The sequence below is a fragment of the Alligator mississippiensis genome, chromosome 4, assembly GCF_030867095.1.
Source record: "Alligator mississippiensis isolate rAllMis1 chromosome 4, rAllMis1, whole genome shotgun sequence".
Taxonomy (NCBI): Eukaryota; Metazoa; Chordata; order Crocodylia; family Alligatoridae; genus Alligator; species Alligator mississippiensis.
Genome location: NC_081827.1, coordinates 107,697,314 through 107,725,049, shown reverse-complemented (window position 1 = coordinate 107,725,049; position 27,736 = coordinate 107,697,314). Strand labels below are relative to the sequence as shown.

The following is a 27,736-nucleotide window of genomic DNA, read 5'->3' as shown; positions in this document are numbered from 1 at the left end:
TAGAGCCGCCAATATTGGTGACCAGATCCCTGGAAGATACGAATACCTATGTTGGTGAAAGAGTAGAATTAGTCTGTGAAGTATCTGAAGAAGATGCAAATGTGAAATGGTAAGCCACTTCTGGCTGCCCTAGAGTAAATATTGGTTTCCTAAAAATGAAGAGTGTAGTGGCTTAGGGCAAACAGGGGAGGCCATCTCCTATGTAACCAAAACTGAAATGTAGTTTAAAATATCATAAAAATAATGTTTTCCAAAATATTGAGACAACAATAACATGCTTTTAGTGTAATGACTGCATTAATGAATTAGTTCATTTAAATCTTTCCTGTTTGCTCTACCTCCTCCAAAAGCTTCTCTAGATCTTTTCAGTTCAGAGGATGTCCATTCATATTGAAGTTACCCAATCCAGTATTAGAATGGTACATTTTGGGGGAAAATAAGATTTGTTATCTTTGATCAGGTTTAAGAATGGAGTGGAGCTGGGCAATGAACCTAGATCTCGCTACCGACTTAAAGTTGAGGGTAAAAAACACACTCTGATCATAGAAGAAGCTACAAAAGCTGACACTGCAACTTATTCAGTAATGACAACTGGAGGACAATCAGCTGCTAAGCTTTCAGTTGATTGTAAGTACTGTACATCTTTTCTATATGTGAAATTTTACTCCTGATAACAGATTTACCATCATCTACTGGTTTTCCTAGTAGAGTATTACTATTTGCCTATTCCTAGGAGTCTGTGGGGAAATCTTAACATACTGATTTTTCTGTTGCTCGTATCTAAGATGAATATATTGCATGTCTTTCTTCTGGGCATTATTTTAATTAATAGGTAATTAAGTAGGTCACATCACTTTTTTTCTATCTAAATGCTTGCTCACTGGAGCATGAAATTTTCAAGAAAATAAAATTCTACAGGGAAAGTTTCTGCTTACCTTAAAACTTTTTCAGTTATTTGGAAAACCAAAGGAAAAGGTTTTCAGTCAAAACCAGAGAAGGTTTTTGTTTTCATTTTTTTAAAAAAAAAAGTTAAAATGTTCCAACCAACTCTGTAATTAAGTTGTAAGTATTGCTAAAGGCACTAATGCTCCTTGTCCTGAACCCATACACTTGTCACCATCAAACAACATAAAAACAATGTTGGCATATTTCCAAGAAATAGATATAATTAACATTTGGGGATTTGTAGAATACATATTTTTAAATGGAGAGTATTTATACTTTTTAGCCAAATGTATGCATAAAATTTTATTGCAGTGAGGGTCAGGGCAGAAGGTATTACAAACTACTTTTACTTATTTTGTAAATGTAGTGCATTTATTATAAACTTCAACTCAACAAAGTTCACTGCCTTTTTTGTGGACATGTTGAAATACATTCAGATCTGCAGTATTTGCATTTTCTGATGAGTCTATTTCAATAAATCAAGATGCTAGCTTGCATTAGTATGGGTAGCTGTGGGAATTGCTGACATTTTTCACCAGTCTGAATCTGGTCTAAGCTTCAACTGAGAGGAAGTAACTTTACAAGCTATCTGTCTTATAAGCAGTCACTGTTATACATGAAATAGAATTATATTAAGAACACAAATTTAAGTGAACAAATGTGACAAAAAGGCGGTCATCAATTGCTCTTTTTGTTAGGGAGGACAAGGGATAAATAGACCTTGAAACTGAACTGTCCCATAGAGTTGGTTTCTTACTGACACATTTTGGAGGAAGCATATTTTGGCCTGGAAAATTCTCTATGCACCTGAATTTAGGTTTCTGCATATGTTCAGGTGTATCTCAGTCTGAGCAGCTAAGTACCTAAACTCTGTTGCAATAGAAGCACGAGGCAAAGTGTTTCCTAAGTCCCAGGGGGAGCCTGTTCTAGGAAGCATGGTCTGAACACATGTAACACACAGCACTGAGTTCAACAAAAATGCAGCAGCCATAGGGTGCGTCTACACATTGCTGTGCTTTAGTACTTCCTTTTGAAAGTACTAAAGCTTGGTGCAGTATGGGTGGTTACTTTGCCACGCATGTGACAGCAATATGTAGACCCATGTGATGACTACATCACTGTAGCACACTGTATAGTGACATAACACATCACTATGTCACCGTAGGGTGACATGTAGACATGCCCATAGTCATTTTCATACAAAATGTTGGTGACACTTGCTCTATTGGTTGCATAGTGGAAAGGCTCCAATGAAGGCTCTATTCTAACTTATTCTATAGCTTGATGGTTTGGGCACTCTGTCAAGACATAAGGGTTGTGGGTTTGAATCCGCTCAGACTAAGGAAGACCTCAAACTAAGACTGCCCACTTCCTCTTTGAGTACTCTAACCACTTGGAAAGGATTCTGTTTAATGAATAGCATAGCATTTGATCTGCAGCCTCAAGTCAGGCAACTCATTACAATGGTTAGTAGCCGCTCACAGATAGAATCATGAATTGTTATTCAACATCAGCAATAATTTTTATGGTTTTGTTTTCCTAAGTGAGACCACTGAAAATAATACATCCACTAGAAGACCAGACTGTAAGGCTTGGGCAAGATATCAACATGAAGTGTGAAATATCTGAGAACATACCAGGGAAGTGGTACAGAAATGGTCAACCTCTTCAACCTAGTGACCGTGTAAAAATATATCACAAGGGAAGGTAGGCATGTTACTTAGAATGGACTGGTTTGTAATAGGAGGGCATCATCAAGATATATTTTCTGTGAATTGTCATCTGATATCTTTCCACTCTTCCCCTTTATCACTCAGTTATATTTATATTTATTTCCATATTTTTCTTGCATACAACACATACCTTCTCCCCCAAAAATGCAGCTGTGCTGGGTGAGGAAATATGGTAACAGCAGTTTATGCTGCTAAAATTCTGTCAGGCAAAAATGAAAGTAATTGTGCACACAATCCCCAAGAAGCAGAATAATAAGCAGAGTTATCTCCCTAGCTACTGCTGCTGAGTAGGGCTGTACAAAGCTTCGGTCCCTGATTCGATAGAGATTCAGCCTGATTCAATGGCCAGATCTCTGAATCTGGATCAAATCAGAGGATCCTTTAGTCTCTCCAAATCAAATCAGAACCCTCCAAATCAATTCGGAGAGATTTGGATATAGACACAGCTTTAAATGTTTTTTCTACATACCTCTAGGTACCAGGTGGCTCATGAATGCTGCGATGCTGGGGCGCATTGAGCGCACTTGGCAGCAGACCCAGAAGTGGACCAGAAGCACTTCTGGTCCACCTGTGGGTCCACCGGGGAGCGCGTGAGGGGGCCACCCTGCATCCATCCACCTCAGTGACTGGTGCCTCCTGGGTCTGGGGGGGCACCCAGGGTACCCCCACAGCCAATTGCTGAGCCAGGAGGGGCATGGGGCCTGGCGCGCTCCCCGGGAAACCCAGAAGTGGACCAGAAGTACTCTTGTGGGACGCTCCATCTGCCCCAGCAAAGCAGCAATCACAAGCCGCACTGGTACCGTGCTGGTACCTCAAAGAAAAAACATTTAAAGCTGTGTCTATGTCCAAATCGCTGATTCTCCAAATCAGCATCGAATCTTCAGATTTGGATTTGGCTGAATCGAATCAGGGACAGTGATCCGAATCAACAAATTGATTCACTGTCCCTGATTCTGGCCGAATCCAAATCGAATAGCACCCACTTTGCACACCCCTACTACTGAGTTGCTACAACAAAAGATGTTTTTATTTCATTCTACTTTTAAAAACAAGGTGCATATCTTATTTTGGAGTGTGCCATATATATGAAAATATGCTATTGCAGAGCAGGATTTATTGGCTATCAGTTTACTTTTTGTCTTCCATTTTGGTCAGTGTATTCAAGTTGGTAATGAGCCATAATGGAGTCTCATAATGTAGCTCCATTTAAGAGATTCATATCGCTTGAAGTTTCTATTTCACTTACTGTGGGAAATGGAGTACAAGGTTAAAACAAGTATTAGAACTGGTAGAAAAAATGCAATTTTAATCTTTCTGTTTCTTGGGTCATTTCTGCACCATTTCCATGTACTATGCACAGAATTTGCATCCCTGCCTATGTGAGTTGTGTATGCATTTGAAATTGGTCAATGCTAGTCCTCATGATTTTCTAGGGAGCCTGTATATTATTTTCACCATCTTAAAAAATGAAGGGAAACTTCCTCAAGCATAATCATGAAATCTGGAATTTTTAGCCAGAAATCTCAAAACTAACCCCAGATTTCATGAACTTGTAACTTAAGATATAATAATATCTTCCTTATATCTGCCTACAGTCTACTCAATATAATTCAATGGATTTCTTCTTTATTTTTCACAGAATCCACAGGTTGACTGTATCAAACTCCCTTGTTGAAGATGAGGGTGAATACACTTTTGTACCAGATGCCTATAAAATTGACATACCATGTAAAGTTCATATTGTAGGTAAGTGTATGGTGCATCAAATTATAATGTTTTATTTTCTTTGACGTTTGGAAAATGAAAAATGAATACCATATGAAATAGCTAGATTTTCATCAGGAAGTCTTCAAATACTTATTCAGTCTAACAATTAGACAATGTTCAAGTAAAATAGAAAATATTTTATCACAAATCATGGATACCTTACGGTTTAAAGGTTTGATTCAGAGCCCCTTCAAACTACAAGAAAGGCTCCCACTGAATTAAATGCAAGCATTAAGATATTTTTAAAACATCTTCTGCTGACTCTCTTTGCAACGTGTTATGATAGCTGAATGCAGCATAGTGTTCTTTGAAAAGCTGACTTACCAACCCATTTGAATTCTGACTTACTATATTTACTGCATATATGGAAAATTTATAAATTTGTTATAATTTTCCAGGCATATAAATAATTATCAGAGGTTTGCCATGAATTTGTCCCCCTACCACTTGTACAGGATGGAAAATAGATCTGGGGGAGGGGGGGCGGTTAAGTAACCGTCTTGACTTCTACCCCCCCCCCCAAGTTTCTTCCCTCTGCAGCTGCTTCTGCTGTCTCTTTACTGCCAGACCCTGGGGGCAGACAGAAGTGACAATTTTTGCCTGACCTGGCCACAGAAAGTAGTTTATAGCCATGACCAAACACAAGTGCATGGCTGCAGACAACTTAAAAATGGCCAGTTGGGTGAAAATCCAACTCCCTGCTTACCCTGAACACATGGAAGTGAGAAGCAAATTTGAAAACACTGCTACAAGTTTTAGCACAGGTGAAGTTTCCTTGTGTGAAACTATAAGAAGAGGGGCTTTTCCCCCCTCCCCACTGAGCTGAAAAAAACTCATCTGGTATTTGAGTAAATATGGTATTTCAAAAAATGACTTGTTTTATTTTTAACAAGAATAGTGATACTGTTACACTCTACCCCACATACTAAGTATATGAAGCACCATTCATTTGGTTATTTTTTAAATCAACATTCATTTAATGTATGAAACTCGGTTAATCCAAATTCAGTCAATCAGAAAAAATACGTGTATTACTTAGCTTAGCTTTTCAAACAGAAGTAAAATATCATAAAAAAGGTACACAGTTTATAATCACTGGGCCACAGGTTAGGTATTATCCGACCTTCCTCTTGAAACTGAGCCACTGCACATTGTATTTAATATTCAGGATGAATGGATGGAGAGCAGTGAGGAAGTTTCTACCCCATTGGTAGCAATGTCCAGGCTAGGACTCAGGACCTTATCTCTTCTACAAGGGCATCCATCTCCTGCACCCACATATCTCCCTCTCTTGGCTGCCCAGGAGGACAGCTTTTAAAGGAGGGCTGGAGAATGGATTGGATAATGCCTAACCTGTGGCTTGGTGGCTCAAGGACCATGCTGGGAAGTCAGAGATTTTTTTTGCAAAGAAAATACAGTTGAATTGAAAGCATCAGAAAAGCACATAAATGAGGACTAGTCTTTAAGTTCCTATCTACAGTCTAAAAGGTTAGTATTGCAGAACTACATCCATGTCACTGTCTTCATCAAAATGTTCTCTTAGTGTGACAGCACTATAATGGACTTGGTAAAATCTTCATTTTCAGATCCACCTAAACTCCATCTGGAAGGTCTTGGTGAAAATAACACAGTAACAGTTGTAGCAGGAAATAAATTACGACTTGAGATCCCAGTCTCTGGAGAGCCAACTCCAAAAGTTATGTGGAGTAAAGGGGAAAAGGTATGGCAGTTAATGCTTCTATATCCTTATTTCTGCAACCTGATATAAAAACTTTTCTTCTCAAACAGACTTTGGCTTGATGAATCAGTAAGTTTTAATTGTTTTTTGTGGCTCTGGCCCTGGGAAAATATTATAAGGAGCCATTTACTGAATTACATTTTGTCTCCATAACTTCTTGTTCAAAGAAAGGCAATTATACGTATATTTTATCTATCTGGGTATGGCCAGGTGTTACATTTCAGCTCCCAGACTACTGCACCAGGCCATACAGTTTAGGGAGGAGGTGAGTAGCTCTCAGTGCTGAAAGAATGGGTGAGGGATAGGGATGTGTGAAACTTCGGTTGTTGATTCGATTTGGTGGAGATTCAGCCCGATTCAGTGGCCAAATCTCTGAATCTGAATCGAATCAGGAGACCATTTAATCTCTCTGAATTGATTCAGAGAGATTCCATGATTTGGACATAGACACAGCCTTAAATGTTTTTTCTACATACCTCAAGGTACCAGGAGGTGAGTGAATGCTGAGATGCTGGGGCAGATGGAGCATCCCACAGGAGTATGGGGGAGTCCCCAGCATGCTCAGCAGTGGACCTGGAAGTGGACCAGAAGCACTTTTGGTCCACTTCCGGGCCTGCCGCAGAGAATGTGGAGGACCCCTCCCCCACCCCCCGGCTCAGCGACTGGTGCCTCTTGGGTCTGAGGGGGCACATGGGGTCCTCCTGTGGCCAATTGCTGAGCTGGCGGTGCATGGGGGACCCCCCCCTAGCTCTTCAGATATGGGGGTGGGGCTGGGGTGACATAGCCCAGCCCTGCTCATACACAGGAAGAAACAGAAGTTAATGAAGGTGCTCTGTTTTGGAGCACCTTTATCTGAACCTTCATTAATTGAGGGCTAATTTCCAGCCCTGCCTGCAGAGATTGGGCTATGCAGCTCTCATTAACTTCAGAAGGAACTACATGGTCAAATCATTGTTTGCTGTTTTAATGTATAATGTGTCAAGACCAAGGGCTTCTCTATACTGGGAATTGTTCAAGAATAGCTCTTATTCTGAAATAAGTGTCCACATATATAATTATTTGGACACTTATTCCAGAATTAAATTCATACCGTACCTTAAATTGAATTATTTTTAAAATTTAGATAAACCATAAAAATCTTTGAAATGATGCAGCATCAAATAATTATTCATTTGCCTATCCCTTTTTTTGTTTTGTCATTCTTATGCACAGTAAGTGGTAGAAACTTTGGGCTTTTATATAATGTTCAAAATAGTGCCTGTACTTATTTTTGGCAAGTACTATATTGCATTTTGCTTTTTCACTCTTTGTCCATTCTGGTTCTCAAATCATAATGCTACTTTTCCCTCCCCAACTTTAATTCCTAGTGGATCACAGACAGTGGCAGAATACGATCAGAAACTTATCCAGATAACAGCTGTTTGGTAATTGATATAGCTGAGAGGGATGACTCAGGTCCCTACAGAATAACGCTAAAGAATGAGGCTGGAGAAGACAGCGCTCTAATCAACATCAAAGTGGTTGGTAAGTCACGAGACCACTCTGTCACACTGACACATTTATCACGTTCTTCTCTTTTTTAATAAATATTTATTAAAGAAGCTCCTAGCCTAGATCAGCTTCTTTTCCCCATATCTGAAGAGCCTCCTATGTAGTGGCTGTCCTCTGTAATCATCAAAACCATCAATGAAATCTGTTTAAGTTCTCATCACTGATCCCAGCATTGTGGTATCTGGGCAAGTAACAATCTTTAATGTATTCATCCTCATAATACCATTACAAGATTGGAAAGTTCTATCATCCCCATTTTAAGAACTGTGGTATGCACAAGCTAAGTCCACAAAAGGGTTTTGATGCTTAAAGTGGGTTAAAGGGTTTAAGGCTAAAATTGCAATCCTCAAAACCTTCTTTCAGTTCACACCTCACCCTAGAGATGCCAAGACTATACATACCTCTGTTTTTCACAGTCCTGTTCCTAAGTGTCTAAAGATCTGCTTCTCCACATGCCCAGCGGTGCCTCAGTCTTAGCAAGGCTCAATAATTTGATATCTATCTCAGCTTAAATCGTGGCAGGTTTTGTAAAGGATTCCCCATCCACTTGATCCTGCAGACATTCACAGAGAATGCCTCCCACATGAGGATTAGGGCTGTGCAAAACAGCACTGTTTTGTTTTTACTTCCATTTTGATGTTTTGACAGGACAGTGTTTCGTTTCGAGTTTCGTTTTGTTTCAAAGCACCGTTCCGTTTCATTTCATGTGTGACTGTTTGTGTGTGTCAAGGCGCAGCTGTTTTTCTGTCCCTCCCCAAGAGCACTGGGATTGGAAGAGACCTCAGGGAAGGATCACAGCCACTGGCCAGCTACACCGTCAATATCAGAGCAGTCCTTCCCCCGTCTTCCCTCTCCCCCTCCTTACTTTCTGTTTCCCTGCAAGCAAGCCCAACTTTGAAACTCAAAATGTTTCAAAACTTTAAAAACATTTCAAGTGCCCTCATTTAGTTTCAAGGCTGTTTCGAGGCCTTTCATTTTGTTTCAATTTCACTGTTTCAAGCTTGAAATGAGTCGAAACAGCATTGAAACGAAACACCCAGTGAAATTTTGTACAGCCCTAATGAGGATACAGACAAAATCTATACAAAAACAGTTAGCTTTTTTAAAACCAATGGGGGGAACTCCCCTATTATGCAGCAGTTCACTGGCTACAGTACTCACCCAAATACTGAATTCAGTATCTTCCTCTGCCCAAATGGATGGAAACATGTTTTCCACCTCCAACAACAAGGCCCCTAATTACTAAGTTATAAGCCAATCTGGGAGAGAAAAGGAAGGGGATTTCCTCCATATTTGATTACTATGATGTACTTATTTTTGAGTGCTCCTTTTCTATCACAGGTGCACTTTAAAAATAGGATTTTTTGGTTTGTATCTTATGAACATGGGCCTACCAAATCTAATTTTCACGGTAGAATATAGCATCTGCCCCCTCCTCTGATTGGCTGTGGAGCCCTGGAAGACCCACCCATCCCTAGAGATTGACAACTGACCATCTGTCAATATCTGGGGAGGGGTAGGATTTCTGGGACCCCCCCAGCCAATCAGAGGTGTAGGTGGGGCACTGTACTCCCCTGCAAAAATGGTGACCAGCACTATACTTGGACCATGAAATTGGGGGGCAGCTTCTGTAAATTAGGTAGGTCCCTACTTATTCAGCACTTTGTCCTCTGTTATATTTTAATTTTTAAAAAACCCTTTTTTATTTAGTTTAACTTTATTTGGTTCAGCATATATTTACTTTGTTTGCAACAGATATACCTGACCCTCCACAAGCACCAGATGTGACTGAAATAGGTGAAGATTGGTGTGTTATGAATTGGGAACCTCCAGCCTATGATGGAGGCTCTCCTATCTTAGGTAAATGCTCTTCTTTTGTTTGGTGACCCTGTAATATGGCCAAGGGAAATGAATGCAAAAGGAGTGGGACCCTTTACTAAGATGCTTGGTCTCTGGTTTTGGAAACTTAAAATCAACACCAGGTGCACCCTCCCATATCTTAGTTTCCATGAAGCATTTCCTTATATATCTGGATTATAGGCCTTTGAGGCTCAAAAGAATGTCCTTCCTACCTTAGATCAGTTGTTATAAACTGGGGGTATGTGTACCCCCAAGGGTACTTAGAAAGGTTGTAGGGGGTACATATGAGTAGGTGGGTGGGGATGGTGTGTACCCTGGGGCACAGTGGTGGCATCTCCCCTGTTGCATTTGCCTCTTACCCAGGGCAGGGGGAGGGGGAGAGAGGCATTGGGAGTTGCCAGCCCCACACAGCACACTGTGGTTCTTCCCCGCCTCCCACCCCAGCCCGCTATCCTGATTGGCTGCTACCCCTTTATAGCAGAGCTGCAAGGGTCTGAATGGCAGGGGGGAGGGGGAGGCAGTGTGGGGCAGGAAGTGTGCTTTGTGCCTGCCCCCAGCAGCACACAATTGGATCATCTGCAACCCGTAGGGCTGTGACCAGCCATGGGAAAGCAGTGTGGCCTGAAGCCAAGCAGGGCGGCAGTGCTGGTGGTGGTGGCAGCCGCCTTGTGCAAGCTCTCCCATTCAGCACCCCCTCCCAGCGCCACCAATACGCACACCCCTGGGAGGGTATGGGGGGCACGTGCGGGCTGCAGCGGGCTGTGGCAGGGGTAGTGCTGGGCTGTTCCTGGCAGGGGTGTTGGGCCAGGATGTGCTGGGAGGAGGATGTTGGGGGACTATGGCAAATTTTGGGGTGGCTGCAGCCCGTCCCGTAGCCCTGCTCCCAGTACCACTGCTGCCCGCCCTCAGTGCAGCCCAGCCCAGCCCCCACCAGGAAGAGCCCAGTGCAGCCCCAGCCCCAGCCTGCAGCCACAGCCCGCTCCGTCTCCTGCACATATCGGGGGGGCACATGCCCCTATGCCCTCCTAGAGGTGTGCATAGCAGCAGGAATTATTCACCCCTGTCCCTGACATACTCACTCCTGCACTGTGGGGATTGTACCATGACCTGGTTTGGCCAGGGCCCCATTCACCATGAATGGAACCCTGGCTGGGCTGGGTCGTGGGACAATCAGAGTTCAGCAACTCATCCAGGGACATGGGTGGGTGGTTCCCACTGCTGGATGCACCGTGGGGGAGCCAAGGGGGAGAGGCATGGGCCCCACCCCTTGGCTCCCCTGCACCACACCCCTGGACAAGCTGCTGGGCTCCGATTGTCCCACAGTGCAGGAGGGAGAGGGGCAGGGGCAGTGGTGAATGATTTGCCTCTGCCCCACTCCCTCCTGCACTGTGAGGGTCTCGATCCCCAGCCCCAGCCCCACTCCCTCCCTCCCTCACCACTGTGGGGGTGGGGGGGAAATTGAGTCCCCTGCGGTGAGGGAGGGAGTGAGGCAGGGGTGAGTGGGGCCCCAGCTGGGATGGGTGATGGGATAGGCAGAGGCCTAAGGGGCACCACTTAGCCCAGCTGGGGTCCCACTCACCCAGTCCCTGCTCCTGCCTGTGTCCCGCTCCCTCCTTCACTGTAGGGGCCTTGATCTGCACCCTGCACACGGCACTTTCCCCTCCCCCACAGACTTACCTGCAGGCGGGGGGGAGGCAAATGCATGCGCACACTCAGCCCCCTGAAATAACTTTTTCTCCCCCTGCCTAAGCAGCACCTGCCGCTGCTCCAGCCTCAACCCCATTCCCCCATTTGCTCCCTCACCGCAGGGGCCTTGATCTGCCCCCCCCCCTTAAAAAGAAGAAAAAAAGCTTTGAGACAGGAGGGGTACACTTGTTAAAAATGTTGAAAACCCCTCTCTTAGATGACTGAGTTTAGTGAGAAACTTGCATATTTTTTAGCATAAACACCAAATCTGAAGACTATTCTTTTTGTGTGTTAGCACGGAGACACAGGAAAGTAGGTGATGAGTTCCTAAGCATCTTGGAGTATATTAAAGCACATGGGAGTTAGGAGAGCTCGGAAGCTGGTAGGGCTAACCCCTTACTAATTTTGAGTTAAATACTGCTGTGTTACAAAGCTAAGTTTAATGTTTTTGAGGGGAGGTGGGGAAGAAAACCTAATTTTACAATCAGAAAGCCTTCATTTGTAAAAAACTAAGACAGTTACATGTAAGTCACCCAGGGATCAGAAAGTGATATAGATTTGTATATAGAAAAAGGGTTAGTGGCCACCTAGAAAGATGACATTGATTTGTAGCTGATTTTATAAACACTGAGCTACTGGCTAGTTCTTTATTTAATCTTATACCACTTTGTTTGGTCAATAGGATATTTCATTGAAAGGAAAAAGAAACAAAGCTCCAGGTGGATGAGACTTAATTTTGAACTAATTAAAGAAACAACTTTTGAACCAAAGAAGATGATTGAAGGTGTTGCTTATGAGGTCCGTGTATTTGCTGTTAATGCAGTTGGAACTTCCAAACCAAGTCTGCCTTCAAAGCCTTTTACTCCCTTAGGTGAGTAAATGTGAATATAGAAATATCTATGTATTTAGAAAATTAGTGTATGTATCATATTATGATTATTTTACGACTGTAGAGACCTAGTTATGGACCATGATACCACTGTGCTAGTTACTGTACAAACACAGAGCAAAAGGACTGTCTCTGTCTCAAAGAGTTTACAGTCCAAGACAGCAATTTTCAGCCTGTAGTCTGTGAACCCCTGGGGGTCCACAGATTATTTCTAAGAGGCCCATGAAATATGACTATGATCAATCAAAAGAATGTGAATTATAAATACATTTATAATTCATAGGGGTCCACACCTCTATTTGAAATTTAAAAAGGGATCCACACCTCCATTCAAAATTTGTAGGGGTCTGCAAATGTATAAAGGTTGAAAACCACTGGTCTAATACAAAAGACAACAAATAGTTAAGATGGGCAAATACAAGGAAACAGTAAAATAATATTGATCCACATGAAAAGCAGTGGTTTATGAACTTTAAAGAGCAACAGCCAAAAGTCCTAACTTTATGCGTCCAATGTATTCTTTATAAAGCTTTAGAGTGCTTTCGGCGGTAGGTCAAACTTGTGACATACAGCTTACAGAATTATAGATCAGACACAGCGTTCATTTCTAGGTATGTTCTTTAGAAAACTTTTACATTTTAGAAACAACCAGACTCTGGAAACAAATGAGAAGTCAGGGGGAAAACAAAGTACGCTGAGTAGCTCAATGGCTTGTGTTTCATGGCATGTGAAGATCTGAGTTTCGTTCAAGCTTACCCCTTTAATGTTTATCCTTAATTCTTGTATAATGCTATTCAATTACAAGAAATGTATGCAAGCATTACCAAATAATTCTCACAACACCTTTTGATACAAACGGGAGTTAACTCCAAAGGGCAAACAAGTTAAGTGATTCACCTAAAATCACACAATAAACTAAGCAGCAGAATTAGGATCAGGAATTAAAGATCTTCTGGATTCTAGTTCATGCTTTGTTCACCACTCCTGCTAAGAAAGCTTGCTATATCTATACTACTTGAGCCAGCTCACAGGCCTGCTTTCTAGCCCTAACATACTGACCACCTCAGTCTCCCCACACCTGGGGAGCATGCCAGTCTGTTCCCAGTAGCCCTCCTGAGAATCACAGACCAAGGCTAAGCTTCCTCTAAGCCTGCCACTCTCTGAGTCATGTTCAGTAATTATCCAAGTGCTACAGCCAGGCCCCCCAGTGGACCTCCTCCACCCCTCTTCCTGGCTTTAGTGCCCATGATTAGAGCCAATCCCAGGAGAGACAAGTCATAGGCATGACTTCTAGAAAGTGACTGCTCGAATATCCTGTTCCTCTCCAGTGAAGCCCTTCTAGGAATCATTCTGCTCACTACTTGTCTTTCCCTCTGTGCTTCATGTATGGAGAGCAGCAGAATAATAGGGGTGAGGGAAGGATACCTTTTTGTTTCAGGGTAGTTTAGGGTGAGCTTTCAATTCTCCCCACAGCAGAAGTATAGGCATACTCAGATTTCTTACTAAGGAGGTGTAACCTGATTTCAACATACTTTCAAAGTGTAAATTGTGTCTAACCGTACAGTAAATAGTCTTGCAAACTTTTTTTTATGCAGTAGTTTAACATCTAGGGACCCTAGTCATGGATAAGGGGCTTATTTTAGCCTAATCTCAGTAGAGCTAAAGGTTATTGATACAGAAAGGCAAGCTTGCCTCTTTACATAGAAGCAGGTTATCAAATGGTTCTGACGAAACACAAAATCCTATTATTATAAGCACCATAGTCCAGGAGGAGATTTCTGCCTGATGCAAAGGACAATCAAAACCCTGTGAAATAGTAAGGAGAGAGTGCTGGTGCAGCAGTGCCTTCTGTTTTTCTGAGAGGAGAAATATGATATAATGGGGAATTTCATGTCTGTCCAAATATACTGCAGTGCTGCAGAGTCTGTCAGGTGGTGTACTTGGTAGGGAGACAGACTTCATCTATTGGGCAGGGGCATCTTACTCCTTAATAGGACCGAATAAAACCTGAACATTTCACAAAAGAGAGACATACAGACTTAACCTCTGAGATATCGATGCCCTAGAACCTATGGTGTCATTTGGGGAAGGAGTTAGAAGATTACCATTTACTGTACATCATAAATGCCAACTTTAATGCTAATACATTGTTTCCTTATTTTTAGCTGTTACCAGTCCACCAACGATGCTGGCTGTTGATGGAGTAACTGATTCTACAGTGACAATGAAATGGCGGCCACCAGACCATATTGGAGCAGCAGGTTTAGATGGCTATATTGTAGAGTACTGCTTTGAAGGAAGTAAGTGACAACAGCTATAGTATGCTCCTAGCACTTAAAATAAGTGGAAAGGGAAATTTTAAAAAATGATCCTCTAATCTGGAGAGTAGAGGAAATTAAAAACCCCCATTGGGACTAATTCTGCATGAAGGCCAGTCATATGGAGATAGTATAGCCTGCAGTAAACAAACCTGTTTGAAATGCCCACCAAAGGGTTTCCCTATGTTTGAAAACAATCATGGGATGTCCTCAAATGCCACATCAAGATACAGAGGTTCTGCTATGCTATAAAATGGAAAAGGTCTGAAGCCACCACATTCAGATCTGGATTTAGAGTTCCCTCAACATTCGAAGGGCTATGCTATGCCCTGTGGTTCTGCTATGCTATAAAATGGAAAAGGTCTGAAGCCACCAAATTCAGATCTGGATTTAGAGTTCCCTCAACATTCAAAGGGCTTGGGGTCCAGGATTTTTTGTTCAGTCTGTCTTGAAAACAGAGGTGAACACATGGATAAGAACAATGTAAGTGTGCAAAGGGGAAAAAAAGCTCAGTCAAGAAATGTAATGTGAGAAGGAGAAATGCAAACAATTTGTACCATACAAGTAGCAGTATTAGTGTATCAAGTGTTCACATAGTAGAACCTTTATATACACACTTCCCAGCTACATACTTAGAGGAATCTTTCCACTAATACAAAGCTGGAGTGTGGGTTCAAAAAGAAACTAAGACCAATGTCATTTGGACAGGTAAGCAACAGCTGATATAATGGAATACAGAAAATTTCATTACCATGTGCATCTAAGATGATTAATTGTGGAGCCACTAAAACAGTGGTTCTCAACCTTTTTCCTACCAGGAACCATTGACAAAGATCCATGGCTTGTCCCAACCTACACCCCACTGGCCCTGTCGGTGCCCAACCCCCAGTCCCCTGCCACCTGGGCCATGCTGGTGTCCCTCAATCCCAACCCAGCTCAGCGGATAGGATCCCCAGCTACCCCAATCCTGCTCAGGCCGGAGCAGCAGTTGAGCAAATCCAGCCCTGGCACGGGCTGGAGGGAGGGGGAGGAGAGGCCTGTGGCACCCCCCGCCCTGCCCTGGACTGGGGCTGCAGCACCACACCAGGTACCCTGGTCCTGGCTCCTCCCACCCGCAAGCAATGTCTCCCAGCCACCCCACCCCTGCGAGCACAGGCACTGGCCTTGGTGGCACCAGCCCAGCCAAGCAGCTCTCCCCCACCCCCTTCACCTGCTGGAAGGGGCAGGCAACTTCTCGCTCCTCCTCTGCCTTGCCACAACTCACAATCCTTTAAAATAGGGGTTGTCAACCAGGGGTACGCATACCCATGGGGGTACTTGAGAAGGTCCTAGGGGGTACATGCAGGCGGCTGGATACAGAGCACTGCCACACACTATCCCACGCTGCTGCACGGGTGCCGCCTGCCCAGCCAGATGCAGGGGAAGATCACATGGAGTGGTGACCACCGCTCCACGTTCACCTGCACGCCACACCGCCCCCCGCTCGATGTCCGGCAGGGCGATACCCCAGCTACCAGGGGTACATTGATCCAAAAAGGTTTAAAACCCCTGCTTTAAAATATTCTTGTGACCCACTGTTGGGTCGCTGCCCACGGGTTGAGAAACGTGATCTAAAAGAAGTTCTTCCAGAAATATTTGAATATTTAAAGGAGTGGGATGCAAATATGTTCACTTTGACCATTTGTTGATATTAACTATATTGTAAATCTAAATGCTGGTTCAAATGTATTGTGCAAGTTTCTATAAATCAAGGACAGAGAGGACATTTAAATTAACAGAAAGTTTCCATGGATGCACTCTATGGGATGCAGCCTGAACACAAGAGATAATACAGAACAGAAATTGTGGCCCGACATTTAGGTTTCAAGTATCAGAGGAAAACAAGAGTACAAAGAAAGCAGCCTGATTCAGCGAGAAGCAGAGTGCGTTCAATTCTCATGCAACTCAATGAAAAGAGAGGAACATCAGCACCTTTCTGAAAGTACTCAGCACCTTGAAGTCATTATCCATAAGGAACAGGAACAGAGTGAAAGATGCTCACAGGCCTGCTGCAGATAACATAAAACAGGCATAACTGGAGCAGTTTTCCTTCTTATATGGTAGGAGAGAGATGGGAAAGATTTGGAAAGAGGAAAAACACAATACTAGGTCCAGATGCAGCAAATACATACAATACTCATATATTCCTATAACAGTTCCATTGAACAATCATGGATATTTTTAAAAAGCTTTTTGAAATATACTGGGATAAGAAGTCAATTGGTGATTTAATTATATTATGGGACATTGTATATGATGTCCTTGGCCTGTAAACATAGCTCCCATTAAAGTCCTTTCAAGTGTTGTGAAAAAAAAACCTCTATGATGTTGTGTAGCCACACTGTATAACAAGACAAGAAATTCTCTGGAACCAAGTTAGAGGGTCAATACATTGTTTATGATATTACCAACTATAATACTAACAGGAATCTTCCAAGTCTATATTTAAAGGTGCAGCAAAAAAAAATATCGTTGTATGCCTGTTAAACAGAACAAATTCTTTACTTTTTTTTCAGATAGGTTTAAAACATAAGAAGATACAACAAAATAACAGTTGAATCTGTCATTTTGGTGTTACCCACCTCAGATAAAATACAATATATATAATGTATTTTACATAGCTTTTTGTGTTTATGTATATCTATATATGCCTCACATATATACATATGCATCTATATATACACAATCAGTATTACTTATGTATATATATATAATATATATTAGTAACATTTAGGAAGCCAGCTAATAGAAAATAAAAAAATATAGGAATTGAACTAACTATGCATACATTTTTCTTCATTCTGTCTTTTTGCTTTCTTTTCAGTATTTTCATGTCTCTCTTCTTCAGTCTTTTTCCAATATCATTTTATTCTCTCAGACTAATTTTTTCTATGTTTAATAATTCCTTGTATTTCAAGTTTCATATGACCATCTCTTTCATCTGTTCTTTTATTTTCCAGTTCTGACTTTCTAGACTCTTGCTAATTTCTTCGGTTGTGTTGTCTCACTCAGTCTCTCTTTTTGCCTTTGAACACAAGGATTTTTTTTAATCATAGGAATTTTAGAAAAAGTCATTAGGTGGTCAAGGGGAGCAGGGCAAAATTCATAGTAATATATCATTTAGAATTGTCAGGTGGTGTAGATCTCAAATTGTTTCCCACCATCTGTTTTCCCTTTTCCTGAATCTTACAATTGGATATGCACAGGTGAGCCCCTGTACCTGTTCAAAGACTCATTGGCTTCAATTAGAGCCCCTGTAGATATAAGCATGCTCCCACCATACCATCTATTTGGTATGACTATCTGGAACTGAACTTGCACTATGATAATATGAAAGAAATTTTAACACAGTAGATCTCATACTAAAACCCATTTTTAATATCTAACTTGATTCTCTTTTAAAGATATTTTGTGGTCATCTTCTCCTTCTACTTCCTCCTTCTCCTCTTCCTCCCTCAAAGGAGAGAGAAGCCTCATCAACCCTGGAGAACATATACCTTACTTTATTGACCTGCTTCCTTGTGTCAAGTCAGCATTAGTAAAAGGTTTCCCTTCTATCTACTTTAGTTAAGTGTATTCTTTCCCTCAGACCTTTCTCATGCCTTGTATAGACTCTCATTGTTTCCTTTCTTTCAGTACTTCTCTCTTCTCAGTTTCCTTCTTTTTTTCCCCCCATATACTATATTTCCTTTTTTCTCTCATCCTTACTCCCTCACCTTTTATTTTATTATTGTCTCTCTCAAAGTCTCCTTTGTCCTCTCCCTTTTCTGAACTATGATCAGACCAAAAACTATCCTATGTCTTCTGTTTCAGCACCATGAATACCTCTCATCTTCTGACTCTTCAAGTATAATAACACTGCAGCCTGGGTAGCTTGCACCCACACTCAAAGTTGTAGCTAATCAAAAGAACAGGTTGTTTCTCTCACCTAAAGCCAAGGTGTTCATCTAAGTTGAGAGAGGACATCATTTCTGTTCCTGAGCACAAACTGATCATTATTAGGAATTGAGACTCTTTCCTGAACTGCTGTGAGATTTTTGGTGTAGATGTTCAAATGAAGTGAAGTAAATGCCTTGCTGTGCATAGGTCCACATACTCGCTGGCACTTTCTAGCCTTCTAAGGCCATGTATAGACATTATGTTTTTCTAAGTTTGATCCAAACTACAGCCATCACTATATACACATGGACATCTGCAGTCCGAATTAAAACTGACTCCAGTCCAAATTAACTAATCCTCATTGAATGAGAATTAAAATTAATGCAGACTAGGGCAGTTCCTAATATATTAAATAATATATTATTTAACATGCATATACAGTGTTGCTTTTAGGAAAAACAGTCTGTGTGATGTGAGTCAGTTAACACAGTTTAGAAAATAGGGAGCACATCTACAAATGGCCTAAGAGTTTTAGTTAGTAACTACATAGTCCAGGGGAAAAGCAAGGCTGTGGTCTGTAAAGAAAAACAAAACAAGACAGATATCTGACCAAGAGAAGAGAGCACAATAATCACTTTCTTGAATTGTCCTTTTTTGGTTCAGTCAACTCATGTCTCTTCCTTCTTTATTCTATTCTTTCCTCTCATCATGTGGTTGGCATTGCAGTTTAAGTAAACCACACAAGAAATGAGGTAAGCTGCTCTGCTTACCTAGATGAATAGGCATAGCTTTATCCTACTGCCAGCACCCAGAAGCAGTTTGTCTGTTAGCTCTCCAACCACTCCAAATAGTTTCTCTCCATCTCCAAGCTGCAGTATATATCTTTGCATACTAACAGGGAATGCTAACTACTGACACAACGCTCCTTCTGTGTGAAAGTGGGTGTCTCTGATTAATTGTAATGATGGACTCTCACAAGGTATATCAGCAGATCTCTCTGATGACATGGCGGAGACAACTTATAACCTGGAAGGTATGGCATTCAATCAAGATTATAACCTTTTCATGTACAGGGACATATTCTTGAAAGCAGAACTGGGTTTGGGGGGCAACAGTCTATAAAACCTGCTATATTACTTACCTTTAGGAAGTTGTAGATGCATTATTCACTTGAGTGGAAAGGGGTTCAGGAAACTGAGCCTTTGACCACAACTTGTGTTAGAAACTAGGGGCACCTATATATAAACAGCGAGACTGTTCCAATGCGCTCGATTAATCAAGTCCACTGGACAGTGATAATTACCATGCTCCAGCAGACTCCAACATCTTGTGTATCAGCATCCCTGCACTTAAAAATGGCAGCAGCGGCGCTTTATCTATAGCTTGTTCAAAAAGCTTTAGATAAAGTGCCTCCGCTGCCATTTTTAAGTGCAGGGATGCTGATACACGAGCTGCTCTGGGCGCTTTAATTAGAGCAGCTCTTGGAGTCCCTCTAATTAAAGCACTCCCCCCCCGCAACTCCTGGAGTACATGTATAAATGCCCTAGAAGAACAAGCTTTAAACATAACTGTGTTTAATGTCTTCCTAAGAGTGGGATCCACATGTGTAAAATTGTGTCATGGTATTGTGCAATAACTCTGCAGTTCACAAAAGTTTTTAGAATTGTTACTAATATTCAGTGCCAATATTATAGTGCAATATTTTTTATCTTTATTAGACATGGAATGCGCTGTTAACTATTGACTTGTCACTGTAGAAATCTGACTCTGAATGTCATAATGCCAGAGGTTTTTAAGTGATCCAGATTTAGAGGACAGGCAGGGCTTGATAGGAAACACTGCACCATTTCTAATCAGGACTTTTCTAAAAGTCTGTCTTTTAGTATTGGATCCACAAATGATATGTAATTGCATTACAGTGATGGAAAAAAAAATAGGAAAACTGGAGTCATTTGAAGGATTTTGATAAACCTTGTCTTTTTAAAAGGGACTAGGAGGGAGTCTTTTTTTCATTTCATTCCTATTTCTTACCATTCTAAAAGAGCTAAATTAGCAAATAGGGCCATATGTAGATGAAACAAGGGGCGTGTGTACACGACACTTTAAAGCAGGCTAAATGCTTTTGCACCACTTTAATGGTGTTGGTGTTTGCACGCCTCGGAGGGGTATTGCGCATTAATTCCAGCCACCATAGGAAATTTGGCAGTGTAATGCATCTTAAATAACATGGGGCACAGCAAACTAAAACTCCCTCAAGGAGTTTTAGTTTGCTGCCCCTACAGCTGTGGAGCAAAACACTGGGCTCCATGCAACTTTGTGGCTCTGCAGGAAGCCCTGCAGGCAGCCTGGGAAAGCAAGCTCCACCCAAGAAAACTGGCAAGCCTGATCTCCCCCCCCAACTCCGAACCTGCCTGCCTTCCTGAGCTGCACGGAGGCCCAGTGCTTCCCTCTGTGGCTGTGGTGCCCCCAGAGGCCACCTGAGCCAGGTGCCTGTGTGCGGGTGCTGCCTGGTGGGGAACCGCCACAGCCGCAGAGGGAAACACCAGCCCCTTCTGCAGCCCAGGGACTGCTCTGCCAGCCAGCAGCTCACCCTTCCCTCCCCGCCGGAGAGGCAGGTAAGTCAGCAGGGTGTGTGCACAACACAGGGGTTTAATCGGCCCTAAATTGAAGTGGTGTTTTTTAAACCCACCGCTTCAATTTAGGGCCCCCATTTTGTCTACACACGCCTTAATAATTAGCATTAGAACTAAAAACAGCATATAGAGCACCTTTACCATGCTGAGATCTCAGAGCACTCTACAAAGACTGGGGAAGATCATTATCTCCATTTTGCATGTGTGCAAGGAGCTTTTGTGACTAGCCTTAGGAAGTCAGCAGCCAACACATCAGTAGAACCCAGATCTCCTGATGTCCTAATGCCCAATTTGGTGGGGGGGGGGAATCTATCCATGGACTAAGTTACCTGCAAAGGAAGAAAATTGGTGCTTCATAAAGAGCACATCTATATCAAACAGGCAGCATTTTTACTGGGTGAATAGTACTGAGCACCCTTGAAGTCAACCTTAAAATTCCCCATTTAGACCAATGCTGAGTGCTTTTGAAAAATCCCTCTCTAAATGGTGCTGCCCTGACTAGCGTTAAGCAAATGGGGAAACAGCCCTTGGTGGAACGGCGGTGAAGAGTCCCAACAGCAGGACTCTGCTGAAAGGCAGCCTCCTCTTTCATCAGTCAAAGCCCCCAAAGGGACACAGGGCTCCTAAGGACCAGGAACACTTAGGGCAGAAGGTCACTTGAGAAAACCTCCTGCCCCATCCCTCCCCCCTCCTTGCTGCTCTGTGTTATCTAATTTAATCAATACCTGGGACTCGGACTGGGACTGGCTGGAGGAGAGCAAGAGAGAGAGAAAGGGAGAGGTAACAAGAGCTCATGTAGTAGGGAGTAAAAGGAGTGATTTAGGCAGGATCATCCCCACTTGTAGACAGGGGCCCTGATGGTCAAAGAGCAGAAGCTGAACACTTCTGGAAAATCAGGCCACTTCAAAGGGTCTCAGATGAACCCTGAAAAAACTGGAGCACTCGGAGTAGCAGTTCTTACCTGGAGTGCCCCTGGGCTTCATTAATCTAGAGAAAGGTGTGAAGGAGCAGGGGAAAAGGAAGGACTGCCTCTGCCTGCATCTGCTGAAGGTGCTGCTAAATTCAATTAAGTTATGGAGGGGGTGCCTTGAGTCTAAAAGGGTTGAAAAGCACTGCCCTACATATTCCTTCAGTGATTAATCTGAATCATTTCCATGTGATAGTGTAATTAGAAAAATAAATTAGAGTCAATCAACAGCAGTTTCAGAACAATTATTCACTGTAGTGTAAGTTTTCTTGTTGGAGCATTAGTTACATATATTATTCTCTATTTTTCTCTCTCTCTTTCTCTCTTTTCTTTTCCCAAAACCAGCGGAAGAGTGGATAGTTGCCAACCCAGAAATGACAGACAAAACAAGGTTCACCATCACTGACCTGCCAACTGAATCGAAGATCTTTGTAAGAGTAAAAGCGGTGAATGCTGCTGGTGAAAGTGACCCTAGGTTACACCCACAGCCCATTTTAGTCAAACAAGTTATAGGTAAGCTCCTCAAGGGTTTCTCATCTCTCACCTATATTCTAGACCCATTCCTGCCTCCTCCTTTCATGTGACTAATACCTGCTTGTAACTGGAAACTGCAATGCACTATCATCTGCTAAAGCTTGTGTATGGTTGTGAATTTTTTTTCTGAAAAAAGGCCTCTTTAAGGTGTCCCAGGCTAGGAACCCAAAATCTGAGACATCCCAATCTGTTTGTCACTTTTGAAAAACATATTAAGATACATTCCAGTACTGCTGATGGTGCTTACCAATCCTGTAAAATTCAGTGCTGAAATTAAAACCATAGAATTTTAAGCTTAGAAGTGACCTCCAACATCATCTAGTCCAAGCCCCTGAACAAATGGAGGATACATTATGCCAAAACCATTCCTATCAAGTCTTCAGTTTGAGATTCTATACCTTCCAGGGCAGTTTTTTTCCACTGTCCTGCTGTTCTGATAATCAAGTAGGCATTTTTTTCCCCTGAGATTTACTCAAAATCTTCTTTCCTGTAATTTAAACCCACTACTTCATGTCTTGTCCTGTAGCAAGAGAGAATAGTTGTTCTCTCTCTTCTTGATGGTAGCAGTCATGTCCCCACTTAATCTCATTTTCTCAAAACTAAATGTACTAAGTGTACTCTCAACCTTTCCTTGTATGACTTGCCCTCAGAATCATTTCATCATCTTTATTGTTCAGCTCTGGAGCCACTCTAGTTTCTCTATAACCTTTTTAAAACACTGAGAGCCACACACAACTGCACACACTACTCCAGCTCAGGCCTTAACAAAGTACAGTTGTATTATCACCTTCTGTGTCTTGCGTACAGTATTCCTGTTTCATTAAACACATGCATACATACAAGCTTTTCTTTTCTTTTCTTAGAACCTCCAAAGATTCGTCTACCAAGGCACTTAAAGCAAACTTATATTCGAAGGGTTGGAGAAGCTGTGAATCTTGTTATTCCTTTCCAGGTAAGAAATAAAGACAGAGATATTAAAGCTCATTTATGTTATATTGCAAGTTTTTGAACTGCATGTGTTATAATTTTGGGGCTTTGAGTTAAATTAAGCAGAAATGGAAATACTTGGAGAGTCACTACAGGTACAGGCTTTTCCTGCCTTCTGAATGAAGCTATTTTTCACCAATGACAAATGTTTGTAGCTATCATACAGCTGCTGATCCATTGTTTGTTGTACACAGAATGCCCAGAAACCCTTACAATGGACCAACCTTACACACAATGATCATACAGCACTTGGTTATTGCAACAAACAGACATTGACTTTAATGAGACAGTTTCTAAGGTTGGATTGTAATATTTAATAGCTTGTCCTGCTTCTGGGAGGCAATATGAAGTGAAATTATCCAGGCAGCAATTGTGTGCAGCAGTACACCTGTGGAGGTGTCACTTGAAATTTTGGTGCTCTGGGTTGTAGGGTTACATGCCAAGGGCCAGAGGGTGAAGGACAGAGGGTGACCCCAGCTGCTACTACTTCTGCTGCTACAGTGCTATCTTCCCCCAGACTGGGTGCTGTTTCTGCCACCACTGATGCATGGGCTCCCTGCATTCTAGTGGCGGCTACTGCTGTAGCCGCCACACAGGGTCCCTGTACAGGCTATTCCTATTACCACCACAGACTAGGTTTCCCAGGGCCCAACATCATTCTGAACCCCCTCTAAATCAGTGCTCAGACTGGTGTCCCACTCACCCACCCTTACTTTATGCTACGGAGCCTCTGTATACTTCTCAGGAGCAAAGCTACTATATTACCACATCTGAGGGTGTAACAGGTACTTTCTATTGTGACTGGATAGTGGTGGGGCTGAACCCTGTCCTTGTCCCTGCAGCTTTTGAAGAGGCATATGCTACCAGTAACTTGCTTTGCTCTTTGAGAACTCCTGCATCCAGCCTGTTCAATCCCTTGTGCACACATACAGATATAAAGTGCAGCCAGGCTTCTAGGAGTCACTGGGAAGCCAAATGAGAGTTTTTCAGTTAGTACACTCTGGGCACGCTTACACAAGACACTTTACTGCACAGCAGGATAATTTGCTGTACAGTAAAGCATCACTGTCTACATGTGCATGGCACTTAGGGTGCAGTAGACTAATTTATTGCACTGCTGAGTAGTCCCATCAGATACAAATGGTATCTGGCAGCACAGTAAATTACTGTGCTTAAACACATGTGTAGATGGTGACATTGGAATTAGTTTACTCCATCTTAAATTGAGCCAGAGTATATTCAGTCACATTAATTGCATGTGTAGATGTGCTTTCTATGTATTACTGCTCCTGAGAAATTACAAGACAACAACCTTTTAATTTTAACAATGAGACAAGAAAAAGACCAGACTAGATATGTACAAATATAGATTTTTCTATTTGTATTTTGTATTATCAAAATTTTTAAAAAGAAAATCAGTTTGGGTCAAACCAATACAGAAATGTTTCAAACTGTTAAGCAAAATGAAGAAAACAAAAGTAGTATTTTGGGTCACTCCAAAACACTGATTTTCCCCCTTTTTCTTATAGCTTCCTTTATTTAAAAAAAAAAAATCAACTTTGAAATGAAAAAAAACTGTTTCAAAATGAAAAGTCAAAGATCTTTGTTTAAAAATGGAAAACAATTTGTTTCTATGTCTTTGTATCCTTTTCTTTACTTTCTTTCAACTGAAACTATTTGTTGCAGCCATCCTGAATGTATAGATACTACTAGTCTCCTCCAAAAAGACAGTGTTGGATAAATATACTGTTTGCTGGGGAAAAAAATGCTTCCAGCTTTATATTTGGTAGCCTCTGAATTGTTTGGGGGGTTGTTTATTTTATTAAATTTCTACCATTCTTATTCATTGAGATATTTATTTTCTCTTTGTGACTGTCACTCCATCCAAAAATAATATTTTTTACAGGGAAAACCAAAGGCAAGGGTATCTTGGAAGAAAAATGGTGCTTCCGTAGACAAGAATGATATCAATATCCGCAACAGTGAAAACGACACTATCATCTTTATCCGAAAGGCAGAGAGATGCCATTCTGGAATTTACGTTCTGAAAGTGAAAGTAGAAAACTTGGTGGACAAAGCTACAATAGATATTCAAATAGTTGGTACGTTAAAATAAATAAGGGCACCGTGGCCACACAGATTCCCAAAACATATTACTCAGTAGCAGGATAATTAGAGATTCCTTGTAAGAACTTCCTCCTTTATACATATCTCCTCCAGCCCACTTGGCCAAATCTTCTGGTCCAGGTTTCAGCTGGTGTAAATAGGAATCTTCTAATAAGATGTCAGTACTCAAACTGAACATCACAGTCCTACATCAGAATCATGTCCTGTTTCAGTTGTTTAGGTTGCTTTTTCTGTTAGTAGTTATTTTAGTCACTAACGGTCTTTATTATGGTTGTTAAATGGTCAGATCTGGCATAACTCTGTGTAATAAGAGTTACCGTTTTCCTCCAGTGTTTAAAAGGCTATGATGGAACAAAGAGAGATCTGGGAAATCTCAAATACTATTAATCTGTATTTCTACTATCTTTATATATTATAGGCAGAGATAGAAGCACAGCATATATTTAAGGTTGCCTGAATCTTCCTATTTTAAGCCCATATTATCAGTCGCTTTTAACATTGCCAAGATAACATAGTCATCAGATGAAGTAGGCTGCTGCCTACAAAAGCTTATGCCTCTCTGAATGAGTTAGTCTTTAAGGTGCCATGCTGCCCTGCTTTCTGCAAGGTAACATATGATCATGCGATCAAAAATGGCATTGTAATGCATAGGCAAAAAGGGGTCATATTAAGTTTGCCTGAACCACCTTAATCCTGATATTTCCTAACTTTTGAATCCTTGACTTGGCAACTTCAGTGTCCTTTCAGTGTTTTTATTTGTGTGTGTACATGTATATATGTTATAATATAGATTATATTAAAACTAGAGAAAGAACAAAAGAAATGACAGATGACATTGCCATATTATCTTTACAGATCGCCCAGGACCACCAGAGATTGTAAAGATTGATGATGTGTGGGGAGAAAATGTTGCCTTATCTTGGCAGCCGCCAAAAGATAATGGCAATGCTGCCATTACTGGATATACAATTCAAAAAGCAGATAAGAAGAGCATGGTAAGTATTATATATATATATATATATATATATATATATATATATATATATATATCCTCACATGGTGACCACAAAGATAATCCTTTTCAATATAAAAAGCCCTAATAATTTACATAAATATAGATGGGCAAGGCATGGCATTCTTACAGAACAACACCACTGCTCAGAAAATCTGAAAAAGTCTCCTGAAAATCCTACAATTTATAAATGGATACTTGCATATTTATAATTTTTCAGTCAGATTAGAGTTGGGAGAATGAGGGGCACCAGAACAGAGTTGGATTTTAGAGATATAGGAGCTAAACCACTGGATGAAAGTCAAGAATCCCAGATTTTCTTCTTAGCCATGTTATAGGTCTGTTGTGTGACCTTTGGCAAATCGTTTCATGTCACTGCTACTTATAGGTGTGCGGGCCGGGTGTGAACCCGTGGCCCTTTGTCGCGCTGCACGCGGGCTGTGGCCGGCAGCCCGGGCATGCCGGGCCAGAGAGGGCGGGCGCCGAGCTAGAATTAGGCACAAACGCTTAATGGTTGATTTTAAGATTGTTTACTTACGCCGAGATGGTCGTGATGCAGGCTGAAAACTTGCTTGAGTTGCGGTTACAAACAGAAAGAACACGAACAATCACGTGGAGTTTGCTAGGCTCCACGCAGACAGAACTCTGGATGTCTAGGACAAGCGCGCCTCAAAACTCGTCGATACGTCTTATAAAAGGTTACCGCTCAAAGACGGGAAGAGGTGGGTGGTAGATCAGGCCGCCAAACTCCTCTGAATAACACACAGGGTTTCTATTACCCTGCCGCGCACCCAAAGTCCCCACGAGATGGATGTGGAGTCCTCTTCGGCTTGGGCGGAAACTGCTCAAGCCTCTTATACGGCTAGCAGGCCAATCGCTAGCCGCCACGTGGGAATAATTTAGCACTAGCCAATAGTGGGAAACAAATTTGCATTTGAAGAGCGGGAACTCTTTGCACCGTGCATTTCTGTGTTGCAAAGAAAATGCACCCTGCAAAGACCGCTGCAAAGTGGCGGGAACTCTCTCCTTTGCACGCGGGTTCTCTGTGCAGCAAAACTCCACCGTGCAATG

The 27,736-nt window shown here is 41.9% G+C and overlaps 1 protein-coding gene across 2 annotated transcripts in view; it reads left to right on the top strand.

Moving 5' to 3' along the window:
* MYBPC1 (myosin binding protein C1) overlaps positions 1-27,736 on the top strand; it is a 115,792-nt gene that overhangs the window by 65,070 nt on the left and 22,986 nt on the right. For both annotated transcript variants that reach the window (XM_059726447.1, XM_059726448.1), the window contains exons 14-26: positions 4-109; positions 461-627; positions 2,490-2,652; positions 4,318-4,424; positions 6,032-6,165; positions 7,551-7,707; positions 9,490-9,594; positions 11,963-12,151; positions 14,335-14,469; positions 22,351-22,518; positions 23,403-23,491; positions 25,433-25,628; positions 26,509-26,648. In XM_059726447.1, coding sequence (XP_059582430.1) covers positions 4-109; positions 461-627; positions 2,490-2,652; positions 4,318-4,424; positions 6,032-6,165; positions 7,551-7,707; positions 9,490-9,594; positions 11,963-12,151; positions 14,335-14,469; positions 22,351-22,518; positions 23,403-23,491; positions 25,433-25,628; positions 26,509-26,648 — 1,856 coding nt within the window. The remainder of the gene's footprint in view (positions 1-3; positions 110-460; positions 628-2,489; positions 2,653-4,317; positions 4,425-6,031; positions 6,166-7,550; positions 7,708-9,489; positions 9,595-11,962; positions 12,152-14,334; positions 14,470-22,350; positions 22,519-23,402; positions 23,492-25,432; positions 25,629-26,508; positions 26,649-27,736) is intronic.